Here is a 25,448-nt window from a genome sequence, read left to right as displayed (position 1 = left end):
CTTCCTGCTTTTTACAAGACATCCAAATCGGTCGGAGTTTCTTCATCTTCACAACTTGGACCCCAGCCAAAGTAACAATTCACCCTCGTGGCTTGGAAGCTTCCTAACTTGTGTCCTTGCTTTCGTTTCTAGTCCTCCCTCCCACTACAGATCTTTACAGATCTAATAAATTCATGTCACTGTCTTGCTGAAAACCTTCCAGTAGCTTCTGTAGTACTTAAAATCTAAACTCCTGATCGCGGGCTCCCCAAAGCCCCGTCCATTTGGCCTCCACCCAGCTCTTCCCATTCCACTCTCTAGGCCAGCTGGGGCACGTGTAGGTCCTCGTTTCTGCCAGTCTCTTCGCCCCCCTCCCCTAACGAGCTTTGCTCTGCTCTCCCCCCTAGCCTTCCCCTATCTTCAAGATGGGGCCTGCCTCCATGACTCTAGTGGCCTGTACTGCAATGTTTCCTTCCTTGACCAACCTAACGTGCACCACCCCATCACACCGACCCCCTCCCCAAGTTCACAGTTCTGCAGCTGAAATTATTTTAAACGCATTTCTGTTCTTTCTCGTCCTGCATGTAAGCTTCGCATGAGCTGGAAACCTGTCTTCCCCGTCCACTCCAGCACCCGTAGCACCTACACTGCCTAACGGCCAGCGGCTGTCCAGGGCTGACGGCCACGGGACAGGCAATGACAATAGTGTACAAGGTGACCAGGGCCGAGCCGCAGCGCAGTCACTCGGCGGCTTCCGAGCCTCCCTTCTGCGGGAAGACTGCAATCTTCCACCCACTCCATTCCAAGCTCTGAAAAAGCGTAAGGACTGGGGGGGTATTTTGCGCTCAGTCATTAACAACGACATTACTTTACTGAACGGTAAGGCAAGGGGCAGCGTGGCCTGCCGGAACAGACCGGGAGCCTGGCAGTGGCTCGAGAGCCGGGTGGCAACGGTCCCGAGGCGGCCCGTGGGGTCCGGGCAGCGAGCCTGGGCCGCCCGGCTGAGCGCCGAGCGGCGAGCACAGAGCGGGGGCACCGCGGATCCGGAGGCAGGGCCCGCCTCGCCGGCGCGGCGGCTTCGCTTCCGGGTGAGGGGCGGGCGAGCGGGCCGAGCAGTTCCGGGGCGGGCGGCGGATCCGGCGGTGCGGGCCGCGCCGCGGCTGCTGGTCCCGGGCGCGCGGAGGGCGCGAGCGGCGCGCGGGGGCCGAGGGGGTGCGAGGCGGCGGCGCGGGGACTCCGGGCCCCGGCGGCGGCCCATGGGGCGGGAGGCGTGAAGCCGCGGTCTGCCCGGGGCTCGGGGGGTGGGGGGAGCGGGGCGGGGAGATGGATAAACTGACCATCATCTCAGGATGTCTCTTTCTGGCCGCCGATATCTTCGCCATCGCCAGCATCGCCAACCCGGACTGGATCAACACCGGGGAGTCCGCGGGTGAGCGGCGGGCGAGGGGGGATTGACTGAGGGAGAAGACGGAGACCCGGGCTGGAGGGCTGGGGGCGGAGAGAAGAGGGGCGGCTGGGGCTGAGGGTGGAAGAGGCTGGCGGGGAGGAAGCGGCGGACGCGAGCGGGACCCCCAGGCTGAGTGAAAGTGGCGGAGGAGACCCGGGCTGGGCTGGAGGGTCCGCCCGGGGAAGGCAGGGGGCAGCCACCTGAGCTGAGGAACAAGCGGTCGCCCTGGCTTTTAAAAGGAGGAAAAAAAGAAAAAGTCAAGGGAGGAGACGGGAGGAGACCGCCTGCCGCCTGGGGGGGAACCTGAGGCTCCGGCGAGCGAGCTGCTGGGCGAGGGGAGGCCGCGCCGGGGGTCTCTCCACCCCCGGGGGAGCTGCGGCGGGCGCCCACCCACCCACTCGGCGGGCTTGGTAGTGGGAGGAGGCCGGGGGATCGGAGCCCCCTCACCGCCCGCCCATCCCCTGCCGGCTTGGCCGTGTTTGAAACGCGTGTGGCTTCCGATTTTACCCTTTGAAGTGTATGTGGTTATAATTTTTGCTTTATTTTAGGCCCGGGAGCTATAATAATACTAATAATAAACTTCATTTTATGGAGCATCTTTGATTTCAGCGCATCCTCCCCAAAATGCTGTGGCGCTCTTAATAGTAGTTACAAAATTAAATAACACATCAGAGTCGCAGGCGGCGGCGGCGGCGTGGGTGCTGCGGGGCCGTAGGCAGGAGAGGTGGTGCCCTCGGGGAAAGAGGCGGGCATCTTGCCGAAGGGTATCCCAGGTGAATGCTCAGGTTGGGCCACCTCCCTCTCCTCTCTCTCCCACTCTCCCCCTTCTCTCCCACAGACCTGTGAGTCCAAACCTTTAATTAATGTGCACAGCTGGTGGGGGAACTTCTGGAAATTAAGGGGTGGTCTTGTTTTTTAACTGCTTGTTCAGTGCAGGTGAAGGGGATATGAGGGTAGGGGTGGGGTGCCAAGTCCACAATGAGTAATTTGCTATGAAAATGTATCACTGCGCTGTCAAACTTCTTAAGTATTACTTAGGGTTCTGTATTTATCCTGCAGTATTTTTAGCTCTTAAAAAAAAAAAAAGGTAGCTGGGACATTTGTTGCTCCCCCCTCCTATTTCTCTCCCCTTTTCTAGACCTTGTAACACAAAATTATGCTGTCAGGTTTACTGGTTTATTAAAATAACACTCAGAAAAATTCTGCTACTTTTTTTGCCTGTGGAGTTTTAGCAGAGCTGTTAATTGTAACGCTCTTAAGGAAAGCGTCAGCCTTGTTTAAAATTTGGTGCTAGTGGAGGCTTTGTGCCATACAGTTCCATGTGAAGCATCCAGTTCATTGTTTTATTCTGATTATACGTGTACGTTGTGACTGCTTTTTTTATTTGGGCTTTATAAGCTTGTAGAGGCAGAAGAGTTTGAATGTTCTAGCAGAAGATTCATTTTTGCAGAGATTTTAGGTGGAATCCCAATAGATAAATTGTCCACAGAAAAGATACAGTCGAGAGAGGGAACTATGGGGTAGAAGGCGGAAAGTAATGGCTTAACAGTCCTGAGAAGAAAGCATGGTAGGATGAGTAGGACGTCTTCATATCTGGGGGCGAAGTCGTCATCATGAGTTGCCATGGATATGGGAGGGACAGAGGTCCAGGGCTTGAAGGAAGTAGAAGATGTTGGGGGGAAAGTAGTTGCAGAGGAGCGTCCCAGCTGGTGACGGAGTAGGATTGTTTAGCCTCATTGAAATTAGTGGCAATGAACGTATAGGTGTGATGCCCTGCCTGCCTTGTTGAATATTCCAGAAGTCCTTGGAAATAAGGAAACATCAAGAATGCTGATGTAGCCACCCCTAAGCTTCATTCAGGGTTGGGGTTTGCCAGCTACATGGAACAGAATGACAGAGGAGCCATGGTTTTTTGGGTGCTGGCAAAAGTATTACTGTAATGGTTGCTCATGAAATCTCAGCTGGGTAAATAGTGAAGGTGCAAAAAGGATGGAGCTGATGGATTGATCAGTTGATAGTGGTTGGTTTATGGTCAGTGAAATAGTGGACACATTAAAATTGAAGTGATCAGAGTGAAATGATTGATAGAGCCAAGTGGAATGCAAAGGGTTGTGGGTCTGGAATATAACAGTGGGGCTGTGTGGTGTGGCTGAAGTACAGTGGAGGAGGTGATTTTTAATGTTTCCCTTGATATCTCAGGATAGCCCTCAGGTAAATATTCTGTGGCTAGAACAGGACTAATAGGAGACAGTAGAACAGTAAGAAAAACTTCAAAACCTTTTCTAACCATGCTTGTTACCTTAACTGTGTCAGGCAGTAAACCCTCCTCTCCCAACCCCCTAATAAACCAAATGAGGAGCATGGTAGGTTCCTTTGTTTACTGTTGTGAGCTGTGGTGAGATGCACCCAAACTTTGCCTGGCCTTTGCTTGAGTTTCTGTGCTCACTGTACACTTTTACCTGAGTAGACAGATGCAGTCGTGAGTTTTAAAAGATCAGTGTAGAGTTACACCTTCCAAATCAATGAACCGTTTACAAGAAGTTCAAATAGGATCTCAGAGGTGACAGGATAGCTTTATTCCAAGGTCTGCACAAAAGTGAGTTAATCTGGCAGCAAAAAGTTAATGTGTTTGTTCCTTTCAGTATTAAATTCAGTCTATAAAAGCTTTTTATAAAAGTATTTATTTATTTGAAAGGCAGAGTTACAGAAAGAGGTTGTCCATCTACTGGTTCCCTCCCCAAATGGCGACAGTGGCAGGGCTCGGCCAGGTTCAAGTTAGGAGTGAGGAGCTTCTTCCGGGTCTCCCACGTGGGTGCAGGGACCCAGGAACTTGGGCCATCTTCGACTGCTTTGCCAGGTGCATAAGCAGGAAGCTGAATTAGAAGTGGAGCAGCCAGGACTCTAACTGGCACCCATATGGGATGCCAGTGCTACAGGCATGGTTTAACCCACTTTGCCACAATGCTGGCCCTCTCTGTCTATAAAAGTTTTAATTGTGATACTTTACTGCAGTTTTTTAAATGCCTAAAATATAATTTGAAACTAGTAGTCTTGGAGCCAAAAGGCTGAGCACTGCAGTGAAGGGAAAGTTTGAGGACTCAGACTTCATCACTCACTAGCTCTGTGACTTTAGGGCAAGTTGCTTAGCCTTTCCATGTTTCTGTTTCCTTTTCTATAAAGTAGAGGTAATAATAGTACCCATCTTATTGGTACTATTGTTGTCGTGATTAACTGAGGTGATCCATGTAAAACACTGAGAACAGTACCTGACAGCAAGTAAGTGCTCAATACAAGTTTATTATTATTATATTCTGGTTTAGGAATAGATGTCAAAGGCCAGGTTAAGCTGCTGCATGGGGGACCAGCAGCCCATTTCAGAGGCCTGTTTGAGTTCTGGATGCTGTGCTTCCAAGCCAGCTTTCTGCTAATGTGCCTGGGAGGGCAGTGGATGATGACCAAGTATTTGGGCCCCTGCCACCCATGTTGAGGACCCAGATGAAGTTCCTGGCTTTAGCTGGCTCAACCCTGGCTGTTGCCATTTGGGGGATTTAACCAGTACACAGGACTTCTCTTGTTCTCTAACTTGCATTCATTCTGCTTTTCAAATAAATGAATAAATGGTAAAAAAAAAAAAAATCAGAATCCCATTTTTAAAAATATATTTATTTATTTGGAAGGAAGAGTTGGTGAGGGGAGATCTTCCATCCTCTGGTGCACTCCCCAAATTGCCAGGGGTGAGCCACACCAAACCCAGAAGCCTGGAACTGTGTCCAGGTCTTGCCTTTGAGTGCAGGGGCCCAAGCACTTGAGCCATCTTCCACTGCTTTCCCAGGCACATTAGCAGGGAGCTGGACTGGAAGTGAAGGAGCCAGGACTTCAACTGCACCCATGTGGAATGTTGGCATCACAGGAGGCAGCTTAACCCACTGTGCCATGGTGCTGGCCCCCGAAATCCCAGTTTTGAAATGAAAACCCAAGACTCATTACTGGGACAAATGGCACGGTTTCTTTATTAGATGATGTGTAAGTAAGGAAACATCAAGAATAGTAAGACCAAGTTTAGAACAAGTTAAATGTCTTCCCTCTTGGATGTGGACTTCATCCGTCACCCTTACTTTGTTCCTCCTCTTCCGGTCTCATTGCCATCTCCTAATCTCTGTCTTCCTCATCTTCTGCTTGCAAGGCAGTAGAATGAATTAAAATATTAACAAAACACCAAAACAGAGCAGAGTATCCTTCTAAAATCCCAACTGATGAGCTGTGTTACCATGAATACGGGCCATACTTTAGACTGGCAGAGCTTTTAGTTTGATTGTGTTAGTCCACATGTGAAGTATGTTCCTTTTATTTCACCTGGGTGTCGTAACATTTCATGTACTTGTCCTAATAGTTTGTGCGTTATGTACAAACTGTTGAAGGTAGGATGAAACAAATATATAATATACGTATGAGGAGTGTTCATGGGAGAGGCACTAGGATAAGGGCCCTTAGCAGTTTCTGTTAGCCAAAAATGTTGAGTTGTAGATAAATATAGTGGCAAAATTACATTAAATCTGTACTGAGGTCAGATTTCTGCTGGTTACTGGAATGCATCATCAACAGCAATATCTTTGATTCTGTGTAGTGCTTTATAGTTTTTCAAGCACAGTGACATCATTACTTGATTTGATTCCTTAGCTTTTTATATTTGGCTGATGCAAAATAATCATTTCCACAGTTTTCCCTACATTTCAGTGCTTTGCACATGACATTTGAATTTGAGGACTACAAAGGCTTCCTTCAAGAGAGCTTGTCCCTGAAGTATAACCTGTATCTTATTTATGCACACCTTTTGTTCATCTTAAATAAGGTTAATATTCCTCAATGGCTGGAATTTTTGCCAAAAACAGAGGAGGGAAAGAAGTGTTTTGTTTTGTTTTGTTTTTTTTTAAAGATGTATTTTTTATTTATTGGAAAGGCAATGTTACAGAGAGAACAGGAGAGAGAGATCTTCCATCAGCTGGTTTACTCCCCACATGGCCACAGTGGTGGGGACTGGGCCAGGCTGAAACTGATGCTGGAAGCTCGGAGCTTCTTTTGGGTCTCCCATGTGGGTGCAGGACCCCAAGCATTTGGGCTGTTTTCTGCTGCTTTTCCAGGAGCATTAACAGAGAACTGGATCAGAAGTGGAGCAGCAGGGTCTTAAACCTGCACCCATATGGGATACTAGCATCACTGGTGGAGGCTTAGCCTACGCCACAGTGTTGGCTCCTGGATTTCCGTCTTTAAAGTAATACCCTTTTGTGTAAGTCTCTTCATCTCACTGCCACTTTTCTCATCCCTATGGAGACAGACTTTTTGTGGAAAAGACATTTTACTGTTATTTTAACAAAAACAACAGTTAAGCCAAACCACTTCTTTTTTTTTGTAAAGATTTTATTTATTTATTTGAGAGAGAGAGTTACAGTGAGAGGGAGAGACAGAGGGAAAGGTCTTCTGTCCGCTGATTCACTCCCCAGGTGGTCACAACGACTGGAGCCATGCCAATCCGAAGCCAGGAGCCAGGAGCTTCTTCCTGGTCTCCCATGTGGGTGAGAGGCCCAAGGAACTGTGCCATCCTCTACTGCTCTCCCAGGCCACAGCAGAGTGCCGGATTGGAAGAGGAGCAGCCGGGACTGGAACTGGCACCCATATGGGATGCCAGCGCTACAGGCGGAGGATTAACTACTGTGCCATGGCACCAGCCCCGCCAAACTACGTCTAATCCAGATTCCTTTATTGAGGCATCATTCCTTTCAGCAAGGATTTCAGTGTCCATTTAGGATTACACCATCCTAAAGCACCCTAGATGGATTTGCCTAGTGTTCTTTATGCAGATTTCCTGATGTTTCCCGAAAGTCTCTTTCAAGTACATGAAAGAGACTCTACCTTATGTCTAATCAGAATTTCTCTAGAGGGTGATTATCATATTCACATTATAGTCTGTCATAACTAAGTTAAGGCTAGTATATTCCTGAAAACATTTTCATTCTTGTTCTTTTAAAATTGTTTAGGTGGGATGTTAGTATTTAAGAGGTTTCAAAAACTGACACTCTCTTCCCTACATATATTCTGAACTGGTTAAGAAGAAGAAAATAGGTAAACAGGCAAAACCTTTATTACTGATAAAGAGAATATTGGAGTGGAGCCAACGTTGTGGTGTAGTGGGTAAAGCTGCTGCCTGCAACACTATGCATCCCATATGAGCACCAGTATGAGTCCTGGTTGCTCCACTTCCAATCCTTGCTTATGTGCCTGGGGAAGCAGCAGAAGATGGCCCAAATGCTTGGGCTTCAGCACCCACATGAGAGACCTGGAAGAGGCCCCTGGCTTCAGTCTGGCCCAGCCCTAGCCATTGTAGTCACTTGGGGAATGAACCAGCAGATGGAAGATCTCTCTCTTGCTCTCGCTGTCCCTCTCTCCCTGTCTGTAACTCTACCTTTCATTTTTTATTTTATTTTATTTTAAAGATTTATTTGTTTGAGAGGCAGAGCCACAGACAGAGGGAGAGATAGAGAGTGGTCTTCCAACCACTGTTTCACTCCCCAAATGGTTGCAACTGCCAGAGCTGAGCTGCCATTCCAAAGCCAGGAGCCAGGAGCTTCTTCTGGGTCTCCCACGTGGGTGCAGGGGCCCAAGCACTTGAGCCATCCTCCACTGCTTTCCCAGGCCACAGCAGAGAGTTGGATTAGAAAAGGAGCAACTAGACTTGAATTGGTCCCCATATGGGATGCTGGCACTATAGGCAGAAGCTTAACCTACGACATTGCAGCACCGGCCCCTTTACCTTTCAAATAAATGAATCTTTAAAAAAAGAGTATTGGAGAAAGTGACTTAACATTTGGAAACAGTTTCCTACCATCAGACCTAAAAATTGAACTGTCTTAACTGTCCAATCTAGGCAGAACTGGAGGACCTACCCTTATAAGACTGTACTATGAAAGAACAAAGGAGATAATACTCCCAAGGGCAAACAGTTGGGCCCTGTATTTCTGTCTCAGAAACTGCTAGTTGAGTGAGTCACCTGTGCTGGGAGGCTTGGGGGCGGGGACGTAAATAAGCAAAGAGTTGTGCTGACAGGCTTCTCTCCTTTTCCTTTGTCCCTCCTTTCCCCATGGATGGAAAGATCAGGAATAAGGAGAAAGCCTCACCTGTTTAAACTAGGAGGTGCCTGACTTTTTGTGAGGGATCCTTTCCCTCAGATCTAAAGATTGGCAGGCACTTAGGGAAGTGAAAGACCTGGGGTCAGGAGTCATTTCCCATCCTGCTTCCTGCCACCCTCTCCACAGGAAATGCTGGTAAACCACACATAAAGGACTGTGGTACCTTACGTCTTTCTCTTGAAAATTGAAGATCTGCAAGTAGATTCTGGCCTATAGCTTGGTGGTCCTTAATTTGAAATATTAAAATTACAAGCCACCCAAGCAGATCCTGGAATACCTGGAAATTATAAATAAGCACTTTCCCCTGAACTGTGACAGCTTTAATGATCATAAGAGTGCTTTGGCATAAGAGAGATCTGTAACATCAGCTGCTAAGCCTATCTAGAACTTAAGATATTGGTCATTGCTTTGGGGATGACTTGTAGAGAGGACAGAATTTGGTTACCTGCGAGGTCAAAAAGTTTTAGATTCTATCATCTTTAATTTAAAAGGGATCAATAAAACTTCAATGGTTTTTGAGTTCTAGTAAATTTTTTTACCAGCTTTATTGAGATACAATTTACATATTGCAAAACTCATCATTTAAAGCATACAGTTCAATAGTTTTTGAATATTCACAAAATTGAGTGCCAGTATCACTACAGTCAATTTTAGAATATTTTTATTAGCCCGGAATGAATGTTTTAACCAGACCTCTTACCAGTGCCCCTAGCCTCCTCACCCCCGGCAGTCGTTAGTCTACTTTCTGTCTGGAGATTGGCTATTCTGGATATGTCATAGAAATGCAATCTGTGTTTTAAAAACAAAAGAGGGGCTGGTGTTGTGACAAAGTGAGCTAAGCTGCTTCCTGCAGCACCAGCATCCCATATCTGAGGGCCAGTTTGAGTCTTGGCTGTTCTTCCTATCCAGCTCCCTAATGTGCCTGGGAAAGCAGCAGATGATGGCCCAAGTACTTGAGTTTTTGGCACCCACTAGGGAGACCTGGATGGAGCTCTGGGCTCCTAGTTTTGGCCTGGTCCAGCCCCAGCCATTGTGGCCATCTGGGGAATGAACAAGCAGATGGAAAGATGGAAGACATTCTCTCTCTCTCCTTCCTCTCTCTCTTCTCTCCTCCCTCCCCCCTTCCCTTCCTCCCTCTCCCACTCTCTCCTCTTTCCCTCTCCCCCTCCCTCTCCCCCTCCCCCTTCTTCCCTTCCTCCCTCCTCTCCCTATCTCCCTCCTTCCCTTTCTCCCTCTACTCTTCCCTCCCTCTCTTCTCCCTCTCTCTCTCTCTCTCTCTCCTCCTCTCCTCTCCCTCCCTCCCTCCCTCCTCTCTCTCTCCCTCTCCCTCTCTCTCTCTCTCCCTCTATCCCTCTCTCTTCTCCCCTCTCCCTCCCCCCTTAATATCTTTATATAAAGATATAACTGTTTAAAAACTAAGAAATACAGTCTACAATTTGTAGTCCTTTGTGACGTAGCAGATATTTTCAGTTTATCCATATTAGTTTGTATTTCTTTTTATTGCCAAATAATATTCCATTATATTAACAGACCACATTTTAATCCACTAGTTGATGGATATTTGGACAAGTATGTTTCTTTTACTTCCAAGAATAAAATTTCATAATGGTAAAGTGGTACCAAGACTTCTTTTTTTTTAATTTTTTAAAATTTATTTATTTGAGAGGTAGATTTACAGACAGAGAGAGGGAGAGACAGAAAGAAAGGTCTTTGATCCGCTGGTTCACTCTCCAAATGGCCTCAACGGCCAGAGCTGGGGCCAATCCAGAGCCAGGAGCTTCTTCGGGTCTTCCCACGCTGATGCAGGGGCCCAGGTGTTTGGACCATCTTTTGCTTTCCTAGGCCATAAGCAGAGAGCTGGATCAAAAGAGGAGCACCCAGGACATGAACCGGCGCCCATATGGGATGCTGGTGCCGCAGGTGGAGGCTTAGCCTACTACACCACCACTCCAACCCCCCAAAGACTTCTTTTAAATTTTTTTTTGTTTAAAAAGTGACATTATCATTATTATTTGTTTCAGCATATCAGGTAGTAAAGAACATTGACTAAAAACTGAAATATCAGCCTTTTTACATATTCACAGGATGTACTTAGAAGTTTGAAATCATGTATAATACAGAATTTCTTAGTGTAGACCAGATTTTCTAATACGAGATAGATTTTCTTAACAATGTTTCCTTCTTTTTTTGCCATTATCAACAGAAATGTAACCACTTCAGGATGGAAAGGTATAAGGTAGTAGACCCAGAAGTTTTCGAGAAGGGGAATTTAGAACAAAGAACATAGCTAAAAGACACGAGTACATGGAAATCAGGAAAAGAAGGCAATTCAGGAAAAGAAATTACAGAGTGGTGACTGCTGAGATAGTCATCAGCCTAGCCATACTTACTGAATCCTACATTACTGGGCTGCTGGAGCTGCTTTCAAAATTGGCGTAGTAATGGTCACCTCATTCTTGCAGTGTTCAATTTGGTGTGACTGACAACAGTGTTTAGCTCCTTTCTTAGTAAGCACTGGGTTTGTATTAGAGTTACAGTGTAGTAAAATAGTTCTGTGGGATTTGGAGAGGCATAGCTAGATTTGATTCTTGGATTCCTTTTTAATTAGCTTTATGATGTGGGTCATGTAACTTGATTTCTCAGCTATAAAAATGGAGGTGATATACTTATCTCAAAGGACAGTTGTGAGGAAATAGTATACGGCATATAAAGGATTATCACATCATCCAAGACAGTAAATGTTCAAATGTTATTCATAATTACTTATTATATAGAAGATCAAAGCATCTGAATTTTTTTAGTGTTCCTCTTTTGTATCATCTATTGTGTTTATTTATGTCCTACCTTGTTCCAAAAAGAGATATAAGGCAACATGGTGTGTCTGTATTTGAAACCCAGCTGGGTCCAATCTGGCAACAGAGACTGCATAGTCAGTTATGGGGTAATAGAAACTTAATGGGACACATGGAAGCACCAAAACCAAGGAGTGCAACGGGCTGACACATTTCTGGAACAGATTACGGAAATGTTCTAAGTGAAAAGCAGCCTAGTTTTGTGGAAAGGGTGCATAAGTTTTGGGACAAATCAGCAGGTTGTCAAGTCTCAGCCCCACTGTTTTCTAGCCATCTATCTAGCTAGCTAATGAGTTGCCATGTTACTGACCCTCAGTTGTGTTGCGCCTTCAGCGCTGTCCGGAAGACGGAAGTACGGTGATCCAGTCAGCGTGATCGCCTATGGTGTGCGCATTTGGGAGTCTTTTGGGTGAAATATGGCTGAAAGCTTGTGGAGTAAGTGAAAAAGGAAGGTGCATACTGGAAAGAGAAAAAAGAATGCTCCAAAGGAGCTCAGCGGACTTAACAGTATTCTGAAACTTCACAGTGATGTTTTACTGAAAGATGTTAGAGACAGCAACTGTGATAGTACCAAACATTTCCGAGAGAAAAAGATGACATGAAAATGGAGACAAATTTTTTTATTTATTTTTTTGAAAGATTTATTTATGGGGCCAGCGATTAATTTATTTATGGGGAGTGAATCAGCGGATGGAAGACCTAGCGCTCGCTCGCTCTCGCGCGCGCTCTCTCTCTCTGCCTCTCTTCTCTCTGTGTAACTCTGACTTTCGAATAAATAAACAAATCTTAAAAAAAAAAAAAAAAAAAAAGACATCTGATAGTTTATTCCCCAAATGGCCGCAACCGCCGGAGCAGCACTGATCAGAAGCTAGGAGCTTCTTCTGGGTCTTCCACATGAGTGCAGGGGCCCAAGGACTTGGGCTATCTTCTGCTTTCCCAGGCCATAGCAGAGAGCTGGATCGGAAGTGGAGCAGCCGGGTCTCGAACCAGCACTCATACGGGATGCCGGCGCTACAGGCCAGGGCGTTAACCTGCTGCGCCACAGCGCCGGCCCTGAAAATGGAGACAAATGGACTCTTCTAGATCCACATGGGCTACCCAGTATAAATGAACCAGAGGCAAAGAGAAAAGCTGAAGGCAGGGAGAGGGAGAGGAAAAGAGCCAAGCGCAAGCAATGAGGGCAGTGAAGGGTTGGCCTGGTAGACTCTTACCAGCACGAAGAGCTCCACAGGACACATGTTTGGTGAGAATGTGTGCATTGATTTCAGCTCTCACCAAATGAAAACTTTTTTTTTTTGTATTTTAAGTTGGCCTTTTTTCCCTTCAAACCCAGTGTAACTCCTCAAGTTTTTTGGGAGAACTAAAATAAAATATTTTCTATGGTGAAAAAAAAGACAAGTTGCATTTGAAGGTTTATTAATAAAAATTCTGTCATTCAGATCTGATTAAGACCTCAGCATTTCCAATAGTTACACAGGTTCAACCTTATCTACTGTATAGGTTAATGACTAACAGCAGTGGATTGTGAAAGATGCTTAATGCAGAAGATAACTTCTAAAGATAAAGGGTTATAGTTAAGAACTGGTAGGCTATATAAAGCACTCCAGTTGGAGCATCAAGAGAGCAAATTTGTCTTACCACAAAGGCTAAAAATAAGTTTGAAATAAACGAGAACTGTTTCTTTATTGAAACTTAGCAAGTAATATAACTGAAGGTTTGGTTTTAGTCGTAAGATGAAATTGTGGGCCAGTGTTGCAGTGCAGCAGGTTAAGCTGCCACCTGTAACACCGGCATCCCAATCCCACGTAGACTAGTCCTAGCTGCCCAAGTTCCAATCCAGTTCCCTGCTGATGCACCTAGAAAAGCAACGAAGATAGCCCAAGTGCTTGGGCCCATGCCATTCACATGAGAGACCTAGATGGAGTACGAGGCTTCTGGCTTCAGCCTAACCAGTGTAGCCATTTGGGAAGTGAGCCAGGAAATGAAAGATCGCTCTCCCTCTTTGTTTCTCTCTTTTTCTCTGTAACTCTGCCTTTCAAATAAGTAAATTAAAAAAATAAAATAAAATTTCTCCTGGCTATTAGCTTTTGTAATGCAACTGTGAGTTTGTTTTTCCCATACACCCTTTCAGTACATACTTAAGCAGTGGGCCATCTTGCATCATCTTACAGGGAAAATTGAAATACATAATGAAGTGTTACTGTTTATTAAATTGTTGCTGAGGGCTAGCATTGTGGTGCAGTGGGTTAAGCCACTGCTTGTGACACTGGCATCCCATATCATTGTCGATTCGATCCATACTGGTCCACTTCCGATCCAGCTTCCTGTTAATATGCCTAGAAAGGCAGCAGAAAATGGCTCAAGTACTTGGGCTCCTGTCACCTATGTGGAAGACCAGGATGGAGTTCTTGGTTCCTAGCATCTGCCTGACCCACACTGACTCTTTAAGGCCATTTGGTGAATGAACCAGCATATGGGAGTTCTTTCTCTCTGCCACTCAAGTAAATAAACAAAATTTTAAAAATTGTTATTGTTGAATTATAAATAAAAGCTTCATTGTGTAACCTGAATGGATAATTATTTACATAGCAACCATATTTTACATCCTTTTCTATGTAACCCAAGGGATTAGGTTGTATATTAGTGACATTGTATAGTTGTAAATCTCATGTTTGCAATTTTACCTGTTGGTGATGGTTTATGTAAACATGGCATCTTATTGGTTGACAGAATGTTTTAATTTCAAGCTCTGAAACTACACACTTTTTCCAAGTACTTTTTATGGTTTCTTGGCCAAGTAAGCAGCTAACTACTAAAAAGTTTAGTAATTACAAAACCCGTCCAGTTGGTAACAGTAGAGTAGAAGTAGTGGCTATTTCATCCCTTATTGACTGTAGACCAATGAAAAGTGGTGTTTAGAAAACTGTTCTAGACATATTAAAGGAGCTAGGTAAGAACCACGAGGGAACTCAGAAATCTTTGAATATCAGGGTAAGTAAAAGTAAGTACCTGAATCAAAATCACTTTTCAATAATATAGTAATTTACTGTGACAGTTTTCTCACATTAACTGTGATTTACACAGCGGAAGATCCTTGCTAAATATGCAGTGAGCAAATTGAATATGGTGCTTCTTTGAGATTTATTGCTTTTAGAATATGGCGGGGTTGGGGCTGGAGGGAGTCAGGCATCATGGTGTAGCAGGTTAAGCTGCCGCCTGGGATGCCCAGTTCAGCTCTTTATCCAATTTCTGATTAGTGGGGCTGGGAGGCAGCAGATGATGGCCCAAGTACTCGGGTTCCTGCCAGTCATGTGGGAGATCTGGATGGAGTTCTTGGCTCCTGCCTTTGGTCTGACCCAACCCAAGTGTTGTGGGCATTTGGGGAGTAAACCAGCTGATGGAAGATCTTTGTCTCTTCCTCTCTGTCACTCTACCTTTCAAATAAGTTTTTAAAAAGAAGAGCATATGCATTGGATATTACTGTCAAGAAAGAGATAAAGTCTTCCATTAGCTGATTCACTCCCCAAATGGCTTTAACAGCCAGGGCTGGTCCAGGCCGAAGCCAGGAGCCAGCAGCTTCATCCGAGTCTCCCACATGGGTGCAGGGGCCTAAGCACTTGAGTCATCCTCCGCTGCTTTTCCTTGGCTGTTACCAGGGAACTGGATCAGAAGTAGAGCAGCCAGGACTCAAATGGGTGCCCGTATGGAATGCTGGCACTGCAGGCGGTGGCTTTACCCACTATGCCACAGTGCCAGCTCCTCCAATTCAGTTTTGAAGAAAGCTGACATTTCTTTGAATCACTGCTTTATTTATTTTAATTAGGAGGAAAAGGCTGCACTTTTTAAATGTGTTGCTTTATACTAGCTTTACTATAAATAAAGTGCTACATTTGGCATTTTGACATTTGCCATTGTGTATATTGAGCAAAAAGGCAGCTGTTGGTTTTTAATATAGGTCTGTTCAACTAGGGACTATGTATTACTCTAGTTAGAGATTAAATAGAAGTAAAGAAAAATGCAGTTGATGGGTCAAATGAGAAAGTGGAAGAGCAAAATTTTATTTTCCCCTCCAGTTTACCATTTATTCACAGTAAATGGTTTATATGGAACATTGTTGGGTCTACTTTCAGCTATCATGAGAGAAATTCTTTTTAAAAATAGATAGGCCGCATTCAGATCAGTTCTGCTCTGACCTGTCCCGTAAATTCCAAACACAGTACTTTCTAAGGCCTCTTAGACTACCATTTCATTTATAAAGGACCATCATTTTAATAGAATACATTTTTAACTTACGTGAACATTCCCCAGTCTTCCCATAGGTATTCTGTATAACACAGACTTCATTCCAGATAATGTTGCAGTAAGGATCCTTTACTGAATATTCATAGGAGTTATATTTAAATAAATGAAAAATGTATTTTAAGCTTGAGTACCTATACTCTGAAAAGATAAAATTAGATACATAAGATCACATGGAAAGAGGAAGTGGATTTGAACTTCACAGATAACATTTAATAATGAATGTTTAAATAATTAGAAGACTTGGGCAGTACTATCCTTGAAGGTGGAATGGCATGAGTGAAAGTAGAAGACACGGAAATTTCCATTCCAGTCCATTTCTGAACATTGTTGCTCATTTTTCTAAAGGACAAACATCATAATAGTACTGCTTAATATCATTTGCTTTACAGCAGATACTTTTTTTTAAGCACATATATGAACTAATTCAATCTCTACAACATCCCTTTATAAGTCCTTTTATTAGGCCCACAGAGATAGAAGTTCCATGACCAAGGTCACACAGCAGATTCTAACCACTGCATGTGCTTGTCCTGGAAGCTTTCAGTGGCTCTTCGTTTTCCATAAACAAAAGGCACCCAGTGAGTTTCGCAGTGTGGCTTCGATTTACCTTTCCAGTGTTAGGTCCGACTTTGTTCTCTCCATTGATCTCCATTCTACCCCTTATTACTTTGTTTCCTAGAAGCAATCTGTGTTCTTTCTCATCCAAGTCTTTGCTTATGTCCAATCTTCGCTTGAAATGCTCTTCCATCCCTTCTCATCCCTATTTTATCCATTTCTTACCCATCTTTCAAGCATATTTCAACTATAAACCTGTTTTTAATCTCCTACCTCAAGTGATTTTTTTTTTAAGAATTATTTTCTTTATTTGAAAGAGTTAGAGCAGTCTTCCATTCCGCTGGTTCACTCCCCAAATGACTACAACGGCCAGAGCTGAGCTAATCCAAAGCCAGAAGCCAGGAGCTTCTTCCGGGTCTCACACGTGAGTGCAGGGGCCTAAGGGTTTGGGCCATCTTCCACTGCTTTGCCAGACCATTGCAGAGAGCTGGCTTAGAAGAGGAGCAGCCAGGACTCGAACCAGTGCCCAAATGGGATGCTGGCACTTCAGGCTGGGGCTTTAACCTGCTGTACCACAGCACAAGACCCCCAAAGTGATTTTTAAAGAAAGATTTATTTTGTTTATTTTAAAGATAGAGGGAAAGACAGAGAGACGGATATCTTCCATCTGCTGGTTCATTCCCCAAGTGGCCACAATGGCTGGGGTTGAACCAGGCTGAAACCAGGAGCCAGGAGCTTCACCCACTATGCCACGCTGGCCCCTAAAGTGATTTTTTTTCCATTCAGTAACACCTTGGACATTTTTCATGATAGCATATCTGTATTATGGTTATTTGTGTGTTACCCACTTTATTTTCTAGTATAGTTTTTTTTATTTTTTCTTAGTTCTTGAGAACAGGGGATGTGATTCATTGATGTTTGCATCTTAAGTAGTATTCAATCCAATGTTGCATGTGACAGAAAAAGGGAAGTGTTACATTTGACACTAGAATTTTGAAACTAGATCAGGGAGTAGGATTGGGAATTTTGAACAGTGAGGTGATTATAAAAGTGAAGGGTTTGGTTCAGATGTATTGTTTGAAATGAGGAGAATATTCAAGCTGAAAGGGGCTACCATTCAGGAGACAGGAATATTTGGCCCTCCCAGTATTCTTACCTCATTTTTTATGAATATTTTACTTCTATTAAATATACCAAATGATTGTACAGTAGCTGTGTATTCATAGAATTCAGTCTTAATTTTTTTAAGATGTATCAGTTGGCTTTCATTTGGAAAATGAGGGCCAGCTACCATACAATCACTTCCAACTTTTAAAAAATGTGAAAGTTAAACTTTTTTTTTAAAAAAATGAATAAAAGGTAGCTTATTTTTCTGATTCCTTATCTGTTTGACTTCAAAACTTTTAACATTCCTTTTATATAAGAATCAGATGCTTCACTGAGATTCTTATATTTGTCAGCACTATTTTGGGTGGTTTTGTTTTTCTTACAAATTGTTCTATCAGCAGAAGAAAGGAGGAATTAACAGAAAATGTATGTTGAGGAGATTTCCTGCAGTGGAATAACCTGAGGAGGTAGAGTTAATGCAGTGGAAACAAGGAAGATGTGTGTGAGTACATGAATGTGCGTGTGATCTGTGCGGTGTGCTGCAGGGAGGTGAATCTGGGGGAGATGATGAACTTAAATGATCTCTCCCATGGAGAAGCAAGGTGATAAGGAGAAGGTTGAAGCCAGTGCTTCTCATTAGAACCCACGGGAGGAGCCATTAGTCTGGGATGGAATGGTTACTGATTGTTGAGGGAGTCTCCATGGTTTGATGGAGTATGGAAAAAAATATTTCATATGGCAGTTTAGGTTTGAGGCAGTGAAAATTGAGTATTTTTAAGTTTAAAAATATTTACGTTGAAATCTGGGTTCTACTTGAAAAAATCACCTAAATGCTTATCCTTTATTTTCCCTGACTGAATAACCATGTTCTTTTTTCATATTCTTGATTCTCATCTCTTAGTTTAAAATAAAAGTGAGTGTATATGATATGTTGAAGTCTTAGAAAAAGTTTAGTGGTGCAGATGTGGTGTAACAGGTTGGACCTCTGCTTTGAATGCCCACATTCCATGTCAGAGTGCTTGGGATCCATTCCCGGCTGCTCTGCTTCCCATACTGCTTTCGGCTAATGTGTCTGAAAGGTGGCGCTGCGGACGGAGGTTTTACCTACTGCGCTACAGCGCCAGCCCCTACTTGGCCTCTTTGAGTTTTAGTTTCCTCATCTGTAAGTGGGGATAAAACCCTTACCTTGAAGGGTGGTTGTAAGAATTAACTAATGTGTCTGAAGTACCTATGCAATACAGGCATATATGGTAACTTATTGTTAAATAAGTAAATAGATTAAGCTCATCAATTTGTTTTTAATTTTTCTTATTTTTTATTTTTTTCTCATAACATTTGATACATAGAATATAAATGTTGCCATGATTTACCCACCATACAGTCACTAAAAACAATCTGACATTTTTAAACTAGGATATATCATGGGGTTCTATCTGACTGCCTTGTATCATTTTATCATCTATATCTATACTGTGACTGTACCGCCATAACTTGGATTCCTGCCTTCCACCTCAGTACACTAACTGGGGTTCCAATTCAGGTCTTCCATGTGGGTAAAGGGAACCCAGCCACTTGAGCCATTACCACTGTCTCCCAGGGTCTGCTTTAGCAGGAAGCTGGAATTAGGAATCAAACCCAAGCACTCTGATGTGGGACATGAGCATCTTAATTTCTAGAATAAATGCCCACACCACTATGAGAGTTTAATTTAGATGTTAAAAATCATTAATTGGTTACTTAAGAAACCATAGCAGTGAATCTTTTTTTTAATATTTGTTTATTTGAAAGGCTGCATTACAGAGAAAGAAAGGGAGAGATAGGGAGATCTTCCACCTGCCTGTTCACTCCCCAAATTGCTACAACAGCAGAGGCTGGACCAAACAGAAGTCAGGAGCCAGGAGCTTCATCCAGGTCTCCCATATAGGTGCAGGGGCCCAAGGACTTAGGCCAGCTTCCACCTCTTTCCCAGGTGCAATAGCAGGTAGCTAGCTGGATTGGAAGTGGAGCTGCTGGGATCAATCTAACTGGTGCCCATATGTGATGCTGGGGTTGCAGGTGGTGGGTTAAACCATTATGCTACAATGCCGGCCCTGGCAGTGAATTTTAAATGTAGATAATCATGTGTATGCTTATTATTTCATTTTAGGAATTCTACAAGATCGAGTGGGTTTGGATCAGAAGACAGTCTCTTACATGTTGAAATGTTGCTGATACAAAACTAATCCTAGGAACTTTAGAGGATTTTTTAAATATCTAACTTCTTATCCAAAAGGTAGCTGTCATCTGGCAATTCTGGAGAGTTACTCCAGGAACTATGTAAGATGTCTGCCTTAAGTTGGCTGTCCTATATTTAAGATTTAATTATCCTTTAGTGTGAATACCTTCGTCATTATCAGAGATGTTAGGTATATTGCAGGGTTTTCCCTGCTGTGCTGTTTTCATCATCATTATTGTTGTTATTACCACTACTTTGTCTCTGTAAATTGTTAGTACTTCTGTTGTGCCTTTACTGGCCCAGAGTTATCTAAAATACTCTTATTTCTTATCCAGCACCTCTTTCTTACTGCTCTCTACCTTTCTTAGGAGCCTGTTTTGGCAAATGCCCAAGTTGACCATTCAAGCAATTCATAACCAGATGAAGTCTGAGGTGCAAAAGTCATCTGCTGTACCAAATGGCCAAGTCCTACTGACATTACCCACGGACCTCTGCTTTCTCTGAGCTTGGGGTTTTAGTGAGTTTTTGAGAAGAATCCATTCATTTCTTTCATGAAGAACAGCATCTTGATATAGATGCCGCAGAGGCACTTACTCCTTTTTTGTGAACCTGTTTTTTCTTTTATACATCCTAGAAATTCTCTCTCTCTCTCTTTTTTTTTTTAAGATTCATTTATTTACTTGAAAGTCAGAGTTACACAGAGAGAGGAGAGCCAGAGAGAAGAGAGAGAAAGAGAGAGAGAGTCTTCCATCCACTGGTTCACTACCCAGGTGGCCGCAACGAACGGCTGGAGCTGTGCTGATCAGGAGCCAGGAGCTTCTTCCAGGTCTCCCATGTGGGTGTAGGGGCCCAAGAACCTAGGCCGTCTTCCACTGCTTTCCCAGGCCATAGCAGAGAGCTGGATCGGTAGTGGAGCAGCCAGGACTCGAACTGGCGCCCATATGGGATGCTGGCACTGCAGGAGGCAGCAGCCCTACCGGCCATGCCTCAGCGTTGGCCCCTAGAAATTCTTTAGTGATTGTTTTGTTGATGGCATCTTCGTCATTTTCCTGTGCTTCTACAGAACTCTATGTGTGGGTGTTTAGCTATTTCAGTGGGATGTGGAGGGTGGCATATAAATTGACTCACTTTCTTATGGGCCTATGTATCTTTTTCTTTTTTTTTTTTTAAAGATTTATTTATTTGAAAGTCAGAGTTACACAGAGAGAAAGAGAGAGGTCTTCCATCCGATGCTTCACTCCTCAATTGGAGCTGCACCGATCTGAAGCCAGGAGTTTATTCTGGGTCTCCCTCGCAGGTGCAGGGGCTCAAGGACTTGGGCCATCTTTTACTGCTCTCCTAGGCCAAAGCAGAGAGCTGGATGGGAAATGGAGCAGCCAGGACTCGAACTGGCTCCCATATGGGATGTCGGCAGTGCAGGCAGCAGCATTACCCACTACGCCACAGTGCCGGCCCCATATCTTTTTCATTTTTAGGATTTACTTATTTATTTGAAAGCCAAAGTTATAAGAGAGAGGAAGAGGTAGAGGGTAGAGGGTAGACGTAGACATAGACATAGAGGTACAGGTACATGTAGAGAGCCGGGGGTTCACTCCCCAAATGGCCGCAACAGCTGGAGCTGGACAAAGCCAAAACCAGGAGCCAGAAACTCCATCTGGATCTCCCATGTGGGTGGCAGGGACCAAAGTACTTGGGCCATCAACTGCTGCCTGACAGGTGCATTAGCTGGGGCTCAAATAGTTACTGTGATACAGAATGTAGGCGTCCCAAATAGCTGCTTAAGCCACTGCACCACAACACTCGTCCTCATCCTGGTTTGTTTAGTAACCCCCTTTCTTTTATTGGTTTCGTCTAGTAGAAGTTCCTAACCTCTTGATTCTCCTTTTCTTCAAGAATTTCATTCCATGTAATTATGCCCACCTTTTGAAGTTGACCTTCCTAAATTAAAGGGTATTTGACTCTACCCTCCATATACTTTGTCTCAGATGACCTGACAATGTTTTCTTTATAGACTCATGACTCCTACTTCATCCACAGCTAGTTTCCTGACTCTTAGCTAGTGTCAGAGTCACAATTACTTTTGGAAATAGTATGTATTGATATAGCCAAGTCTGTATTGATAATCTAGTTGTACGTAGAGAGCTGCATTGTATAGGCAATCTACTTTTTTTTTTTTTTTTTTTTTTTTTTTGACAGAGTGGACAGTGAGAGAGAGAGACAGAGAGAAAGGTCTTCCTTTTGCCGTTGGTTCACCCTCCAATGGCCGCCGCGGCCGGTGCACCACGCTGATCCGATGGCAGGAGCCAGGTACTTATCCTGGTCTCCCATGGGGTGCAGGGCCCAAGTACTTGGGCCATCCTCCACTGCACTCCCAGGCAACAGCAGAGAGCTAGCCTGGAAGGAGGGGCAACCGGAACAGAATCCGGCACCCCGACGGGGACTAGAACCTGGTATGCCAGCCCGCAAGGCGGAGAATCAGCCTATTGAGCCACGGCACTGGCCCAGCAATCTACTTTTAATTTGTGGTGTCTTAGTGGTAATTTGGTGTGATACATGCAATTGTTAAATCTGCATTTTTGGCATGAGTTATATGGAAACAAGTATTACTTTGTAAATTGTGTTTTTTATATGATTCATTCATTAAAGAAGGCTACTAAAAATAGAAGTAAAACAAGGATATGATAACTGGTTGTTAAATGAACTCTCTGACCTTTGAAAGGCACATGATTAAGGAAGAAAATATGTGAATAACTTGGGTACACAGGCTGCCGTTCGCATTTTGCTGAGTTAAAATGATGGAAGGAATGGCCGGCGCCGCAGCTCAATAGGCTAATCCTCCGCCTGCGGTGCCGGCACACTGGGTTCTAGTCCCAGTCGGGGCACTGGATTCTGTCCCGGTTGCCCCTCTTCCAGGCCAGCTCTTGCTGTGGCCCGGGAAGGCAGTGGAGAATGGCCCAAGTGCTTGGGCCCTGCATCCCATGGGAGACCAGGAGAAGCACCTGGCTCCTGCCTTCGGATCAGCGCGGTGTGCCGGCCACAGCACACCAGCTGCAGCGGCCATTGGAGGGTGAACCAACGGCATAGGAAGACCTTTTTCTCTTCTCTCTCTCTCACTGTCCACTCTGCCTGTCAAAAAAAAAAAAAAAAAAAAAGGAAGGAATTAGTGGATCTTTCTTAAAGTTCCTTACATAGCAAACCCAAAGTTTTTGAAATTACAGTATTTGAAAACCCTCTTCTCAAATTAGCAGAATTAGAATGGAGTTCTATTATTTTAATCATTTCTGTACTGTCTTTATAGTGTGTGGCTTTACAATGTGATTCTACATAACACACTAGAGAAATTGTCAAGGAAATATAGGCTTGAGATTTCAATATAATTTTAAAAGAAAGCAAGATTGCCAGTGAGGTTAATGTGCTCATGTAATTTTTATCAGAATTAGGATTGTAATGTAGTATTATAGTCCTTTCAGTGGATTAATGTTCTAAACAACTGGGGAAAATTATTTTTGTATTTTCCATCAAAAATAGCTATTTTGGGGGAATGTACTGTGTGTGTGTGGAGGTTAGCATTTATGAGAAATTTCTGTTGATGTTTCTAAGATTTCTAAGGTTCCGATTCCCTGGAAAAACACTTGAGAAAAATTAACTGTTCTGTAAAAATATTGCTGAATAATAAACTTGGAGCACAGCTGTGGAATCAGACCTGGTTCATGACTGAACTTCACGTTTTTTAAGCTGGTGCCTTATTATTTAGCCTGTTATTCAGTCTCCTCACTGAATGGTTTTGAGAATTAAATGAACATACATAAAGCACTTAATACCATGCCTGGGACTAAGTAATCTCTCAAAACATAATGGCAGCTATTATTATCTACCCTTTTACCTCCTCTCTCAGATTTATGAGTGATGAAGAAAGTTTTTTCTTACAGGAGTGCCCTTTATTTTAATGTTTGGTTTGAAGTAAAGTTTAGGACAAAACTAGATTTTTCTAAACCAAAACACGAGATTCTGTTTGGGAAGTGAGAAAGAAAGCTGCTAAACACCTACTCCACTTGTGCAGTGGTAAGAAGATTGAATTTCTAATTTGCTTCCTGCCCTACCCCTTGCCTTCAGTTCTTCTGCCTCAGTGTGAAATTTTCTGTTTTTCTTGGAGATAGTTGCCTCGCTGAAACAACAGAGAACAGTCTTCACAAGTTTCATTATGGGTAGCTAATCGTAACCTTTGGGAAGAATATATGGATACCTTTTCCAGTTTTGAAGTCTAATTTCTGTAGTTACTAGATTTGTGTAGATCTAAATTAATTATTGGGATAGGCATTGTGGCACGCCGCCTCTTGGGATACCCTCATCTCATATCAGAGTGCCAGTTTGTGTCCTGGTTACACTGCTTCTGATCTAACTCCCTGCTAATGCACTTGGAGGGCAGCAGGTGATGGCTCAGGTGTTTGGGACTGTTCCACCCATATGGGAAACCTGGATGGAACTCCTAGCTCTTGGCTTCAGCTTGCCGCAGCCCCAGCTGGTTGTGGAAAGTGACCCAGCAGTTGGAAAATCTCTTGTCTCTTGATTTTTTAGTCACTCTGCTTTCAAAATAAATAAATAAATAAATAATAAATAACTTTGATATAAATAAAAATCATTTTAAAAGATTTATTTATTTATTGGAAGCTAGAGTTACACAGAGCAGGAGAGGCAGAGAGAGAGAAAGTCTTCCATCTGCTGGTTTACTCCCCGATTGGCCGCAAAGGCCGGAGCTGCGCGGATCTGAAGCCAGGAGCCAGGAGCTTCCTCTGGATCTCCCATGTGGGTGCAGGGACCCAAGGGCTTGGGCTTGGGCTATCCTTTACTACTTTCCCAGGCCATAGCAGAGAGCTAGATCAGAAGTGGAGCAGCCGGGACTCAAACCAGCACCCATAGGGAATGCTGGCACTGCAGGCGGTAGCTTTACCTGCAACACCAAGTGCTGGCCCAAAATCATTATTTTCAATTAAGCTACTAGAATTTTCTTTGTTATATCAAGTTTTCAGACTGGAATCATTGTACCAAACACAGATATGCATTTGTATATATAGCTGTTCCTGGGGTGGTTGTTACAGGACTGCCTGCAGATGATATCTATAGATGCTCAAGTTCCTTACATGAAATGGTGTAGTATTTGCATATTAATTCCTGTTTATTTTAAATCCTCTCTAGACTACTTATAGTGCCTTATTCAATGTAAATGCTACAGTAATAATTGTTATACTGTATTTGGTCTGTCCATGTTTAGTACAAATAAAATTTTTTCTCAAATATTTTCAGTCCAAGATTGGTTGACTCTTAGGATGTGGAACCCAAAGATGTGGAGAACCAGTTGTATACTGTCCTTTGTTGTCATTACTCAGTTGCAATAAGTAGTAGAAGTTATAATATTTGTTAAAATCATTCCAGCAAAATGGGTGAGTTGCAAGACTGTGGAGTTTAAAGAGGATTTTTAACATCAAAAGCACATTAATACTCCATAAATATCTGAAGGATGTTGTAAACCAGTTTTTCAAACAACTGTTTCCTCGTGTAATTGACCTTTCACTGTACTTAGCCTCTTTTAGGAATTGCTATATATAATCTACTCAGTCATATTTCCTTTTTTTTTTAAACTTTACTTTCCTAAAAATGACACAAATTACAACCATGTAATTATGTTCTCCTGCATAGCTTAGCTTTCTTTCCCTCTCATGTACTTGAATGAGTACATATCACACAGTGTTGTTTCCTTTACCCTTTCTGCAATGTTCGTGTTTTAAAAAGTCAGAGAAGGCAGATTGTTTAAT

At 43.5% G+C, this 25,448-nt stretch overlaps 1 protein-coding gene across 1 annotated transcript in view; it reads left to right on the top strand.

Annotated features, from left to right (window-relative positions):
• The first annotated feature begins 1,255 nt into the window (after positions 1-1,255).
• MOSMO (modulator of smoothened) overlaps positions 1,256-25,448 on the top strand; it is a 64,746-nt gene continuing 40,553 nt past the window's right edge. The window contains exon 1 of the mRNA XM_002711817.6: positions 1,256-1,408. Coding sequence (XP_002711863.1) covers positions 1,303-1,408 — 106 coding nt within the window. The 5' untranslated portion in view covers positions 1,256-1,302. The remainder of the gene's footprint in view (positions 1,409-25,448) is intronic.

Source organism: Oryctolagus cuniculus, chromosome 19, assembly GCF_051225735.1.
Source record: "Oryctolagus cuniculus isolate XC-2025 breed Fujian yellow rabbit chromosome 19, ASM5122573v1, whole genome shotgun sequence".
NCBI lineage: Eukaryota > Metazoa > Chordata > Mammalia > Lagomorpha > Leporidae > Oryctolagus > Oryctolagus cuniculus.
Note: the sequence above shows the minus strand (reverse complement) of the source record. Positions and strands in the feature narration are given on the sequence as shown.